At 46.3% G+C, this 4,883-nt stretch overlaps 1 protein-coding gene across 1 annotated transcript; it reads left to right on the forward strand.

Moving 5' to 3' along the window:
* The first annotated feature begins 254 nt into the window (after nt 1-254).
* On the forward strand, nt 255-4,363 carry purg (purine-rich element binding protein G). Its single transcript, XM_088355871.1, has 2 exons — nt 255-868; nt 2,700-4,363. Exons 1-2 carry the CDS (start codon nt 298-300, stop codon nt 3,125-3,127), a joined length of 999 nt encoding a protein of 332 aa, XP_088211997.1. The 5' UTR covers nt 255-297; the 3' UTR covers nt 3,128-4,363.
* Nucleotides 4,364-4,883: the final 520 nt, after the last annotated feature.

A 4,883-nucleotide genomic window follows, 5' to 3' on the forward strand; every position in this document is an offset into this window, starting at 1 on the left:
AATCCACTCATGTAGCAGCAGTTGCAAAAACTGTCGCATGAAAAACTCGAGAGTTGTGCTTTATTATACGAAACCTCAATCTAAGTAGTTAATCGGTATAAATAATATCCACATTCTTATCAACCCACCCACCCTCGCTGCTTTTATTGATGAACAGCCGATTCTCGTTGATTACTTCAGAGAGCCGGCTCTTAAAGCCGTCTCGTTCGTATACGACACATCACTACTCCACGCACGCCAGATGCCGGGGTGAAAGCGCTCAAGAATGGCGAGATCTCTGTGAAGGAGAATCCAAACATGATGCTGGCTGATGGATGTTACAGAGGAATGGAGAGAATAAGGGCTAAGATTGCGTCGGACTCTTTACCGAGAGCTTCCTCTTATCCCCTGCAATACGCGCCCCCCGCCGCTTCCCAGCTGCAGGGCAGCGACATCCAGGAGCTCGCCTCCAAACGCGTCGACATCCAGAAAAAACGCTTCTACCTGGATGTCAAGCAAAGCGTGCGGGGACGATTTTTAAAAATTGCCGAAGTGTGGATCGGAAGGGGCCGCCACGATAATATCCGCAAAAGCAAGTTGACCCTTTCCATGTCAATGGCCCCCGCGCTCCGCTATTGCTTAGGGGACTTTATCGATTATTACGCCCGGATCGGGCTACGGGGTAGCCCCTCGACACCGCCTCAGCTCGACACCCGCAAAAAAGCGCCAGAGCCAGGCTCGTCCCCAACCGGCTCCGCGGCGTCAGACGACCACACGCATCGCGTTCTCAAGAGCGAATTCATTGAAAGGGACAACAGAAAGTACTTTTTGGATCTGAAGGAGAACCAGAGGGGGAGGTTCCTGCGTATAAGACAGACTGTCATTAAAGGTAATCCCAAATGCTTAAACGTGCAAATTGTGTGGAGATAATTCATGGCTTTTGCGGGCCTTCATGGGGCCCTAGACAAAAATTAAATTTGGAGGCTGTAAACAACTACTTTCTGTTAACATTTTTTTGTAAATTAACGAGTAGCCTATTTGATAGTATATATCAATAATCATCACTCACACACGAGCAAAAATGTATTTAATATTAATTTTACTATAGACGCTAACTGCTCTAAGGGGCCCCTAGTGGTCGCCAGGCCCTAAGCATCCATAGTTGATTTATGCATAAATTCTGTATACTGTATCATTGCCCATGCCTGAATGGGGCCCAAAGCAAAAATTGACAAAAGAAAAATGATTGATGGTGCACCTTAAAACCCGGTGCGCTTGTAGTACAGAAAATACGGTACAGAGTTCCCTGCCCTCGCCCTCGCCCTCGCCCTCGCCCTCGTCCTCGCCCTAACCCTAACCCTAACCCTAACCCTAACGCTAACGCTAACACTAACACTAGCACTAGCACTAACACTAACACTAACACTAACCCAAACCCTAACCCTAACGATTTCATTGGAGGAACACCAGCCCCTTAACAAGCCAGAAGCCATATTGTTTTGGGTTCATTAGTTGAAGAGGTTACGGGTGTTTTCAGCAAAGCTTTGGCAGTTATTGTGGAGAATGCCTTGGTGTTGTCGTCGTCGTCGTTGAGTCACTCAAGGCGCCTAAGGTAATCCATAGTAGCGCCAGACTCGCTCGTGGGATGCTCCGTAGTTCTCCGAAGGAGAGGGGGCTGCGACTGTCCTGTGCCGCCAGGCCTGACGGGGTGTGACCCAAGCAAACCAAGCAGACGAAGCCTCTAAAGTCCTTAGTACGTTCGGACAGGCCGGTGCATGATTTATGGAAGCCCCGTGGACAGGTAGTATAGGTGATTGGGGTGTGGTCGCAGCGAATGGTTCGAAAGCACCACTGGCATTTGGACTGGGGGCCAGGGTTGCTCTCGAAGTCGCCCGCCCTAAGAAGAACAGAGAGAGGAGAGTAGAAGAGAGAGAAAGAAGGACAGATAGAAAGAGAGAAAGACAGACAGAGTAAAACGCAAGAAGGGGGAAAGAGAGTGAGAGAGGTGGGGAGAGAGTAGGAAAGAGAGGGATAGAGAAAATGAGAGACAAGAGTGTAAAGGGGGAAGAGAGAAAAGGAGAGACAAAGAAGGAGAGGACCAAGAAAGAAAGAGAGAGCGAGTCTGAGTGGATTGAGTTGGATTCGTAAGGCTCCCCCGGGAGAGAGCCCATCGCAGGACACCACGGGAAGGTTCCTAGTCTTCGTCCTGCCCTTGGTGTTGTCGCAGGAGGATGCAGTAACAGTACAAAAAGGGCAGCCTGACAAAAAAAGGGGCTACCTGGCAAAAAAAACACATGGAGTGCCGCTAATGGAGGGGCTAACTGGGACCGATCAATGAAAGACAGCCTCAAACTTATCACATAATTACTGTGTTGTTACTATGCTGTTACCTGGTTAATTATTAGAAATAGGGTTAACCCTCCTCTTGTGTTAGGGTAGCGACCCGTTTTGGATTTTAAAAGCATATAAAACATTGACCCAACACTGCTAGCTATTTTCAAAACTGGTCTGCGGACACCTCACCTGTCCTTAGGTGGCACCCTGGTGCCCGCGGGCAGCAATTTGGAGAACCCTGCTTCAGAGGAAACAAGCCAGATTGGTCAACTTTGAGACTAAAATTGTTGAATCCCCCGGCGTATGGAATATTTGGCAACATATTTGCATAATTATGTGTCTGTGCCTAATTGGAAAACAAAATCTGTTTGCCAATACCTTTAAAGGGCACGGCACAATGGGCTACTACGGTCAAGGCATCGAGCAGACCATCGTGCTACCCGCGCAGGGTCTCATTGAGTTCCGAGATGCACTCTCGCAGATCATCGAAGACTACGGCGAGGACGACTGTGACGATCACGTTCGAACCCCGGCGAGGGACCGCGAAGATGGCGCGGAGCTGCCGGAGGCCGCGTCCTTTCGCGTGGACAACAAGAGGTTCTACTTTGACGTGGGCTCCAACCGCTATGGAATCTTTTTGAAGATCAGCGAAGTGCGCCAACCGTACAGGAACACGATCACGGTTCCTTTAAAGGCCTGGGCAAGATTTGGAGAAAATTTTATCAAGTATGAGGAGGAGATGCGGCGGATTTTCAATTGTCACAAGGAGAAGAGCACGGACGCTCGGCAAGACAGCAACGAACAGGAGGACTGAGTCAGCGAGCTGAGTAGTAGGATGGACATACCGTCACTATGGGCAGTCCATTGGGGGCCTAGCCCCCCCGCCAGTAAGAGCTTGTGATCCCTGATCTCTGTTAATTGTACTACGCCATGCATTTGATATGCCCGCCTCAATGCTTATAAACTGTCTTCTTTTCTTAATTGCGGAAGTGTAAAAACTGAAAAAACACTTCCCTCAAGGAGGGCAGCTGCTTTCCCATCATGAGCTGGGGCTTCAGCTGGCCAATGAGCCAGTCCTCCGTTGCTTTCCTTTCGCAGTCGCCATACTTTTCAAACGAATTCTTGGCTCATCCCTAATTACATCTGACACTGAGTTGGAACAAAATTATCGATAATTAAAATATGATACTAAAATACAGTTTAGGCACAAATGTGATACATGTTTTCTTTTTAATGTTTTACACTACATGTGAGTTTTTTTTTAACTCAAATTTCGAATCCTTTTTAATGCACAGCTCTGATTGCTTTATAACCAAGCCAAATGGGCTTTGGAGCACCTTTTAAATATACAGTATATGATCGATGTTAACTTCATAGGAAGCGTTTTCTCATGGTTTCAAACCATATTCAGCTGACATTGGCTGACACGATTTTCTTTCATCTTGCTGCTACGGGTAGCTCTTAACAACTAAAATCTTGTGAAAGGCTGGGCATAAATATTAGAAGAAAAATGGTGTGTTTTGGTCTCTTTGAGTCTCCGTAATTTGTAATCTTCCTTGTGCGTCGTAGCACTCGTTTTCAGTTGCACTAGACCATACACAGTGTCACTTTAAGTGTAAATGGGAGCACAAATATTTGTGTTAGTTAACAAAAATTTCATTTAAACTTAACTGTGGAAAATGGTGCCCAGATCATATGTAATGTTTTTTTGGGGGGTTAGACGTCAAGTCACATTTATCTGTATACATGTTTTTTTAAAAAGTATTAAAAAGTATTGATTAACACGGGGATAGTGCAGCCCCACGGAGCACGGGGCTAGGGTTCAGTTCCAGCTACCGCGGCCTCCCAGTGCGGAGTTTGCATGTTTTCCCCGTGCCTGCCTGGGTTTCCTCCTGGCACTGCAGTCTTATCCCACATTCCAAAAACATGCATGTCAGGCTAATTGGCATAGGTGTGAATGAGCAAGTGAATGGTAGTACAGTATATGTCTGTGTGTGCTGGCAAACACCTCTTGAAGATAGCTGGCATGGGCTCCAGCACACTACTGAGGATAGGCGGTGCAGAAAATGTATATATATATATATATATATATATATATATATATATATATATATATATATATATATATATATATATATATATATATATATATATATATATATATATATATATATATATATCGGCGGCGCAGTTCATGTCATGGGAACCTCCTGCGTGGGTTCAAATCCAGCTCCAGATTTCCTGTGCGAAGTTTGTATGTTCTCCCCGTGCTTGCGTGGGTTTCCTCTGGGCACTCCGGTTTCCTCCCACGTTCCAAAAACATGCATTTCAGGTTAATTGGCCGGTCCAAATTGTCCCTAGGTGTGAATGAGCGAGTGAGTTGTCTGTCCCCGTGTGCCCTGCGATTGGCTGGCAACCGGTTCAGGGTGTCCCCTGCCCACTGCCCGCAGATAAGTGGGATGGGCTCCAGCCCCTCCGCGACCTTAATGAGGATAAGCGGTACGGCTAATGAGATGAGATGAGATATATATATATATATATATATATATATATATATATATATATATATA

Source organism: Urocampus carinirostris, chromosome 16 (genome assembly GCF_059441175.1).
Source record: "Urocampus carinirostris isolate Australia breed hairy pipefish chromosome 16, RoL_Ucar_1.0, whole genome shotgun sequence".
Lineage (NCBI taxonomy): Eukaryota > Metazoa > Chordata > Actinopteri > Syngnathiformes > Syngnathidae > Urocampus > Urocampus carinirostris.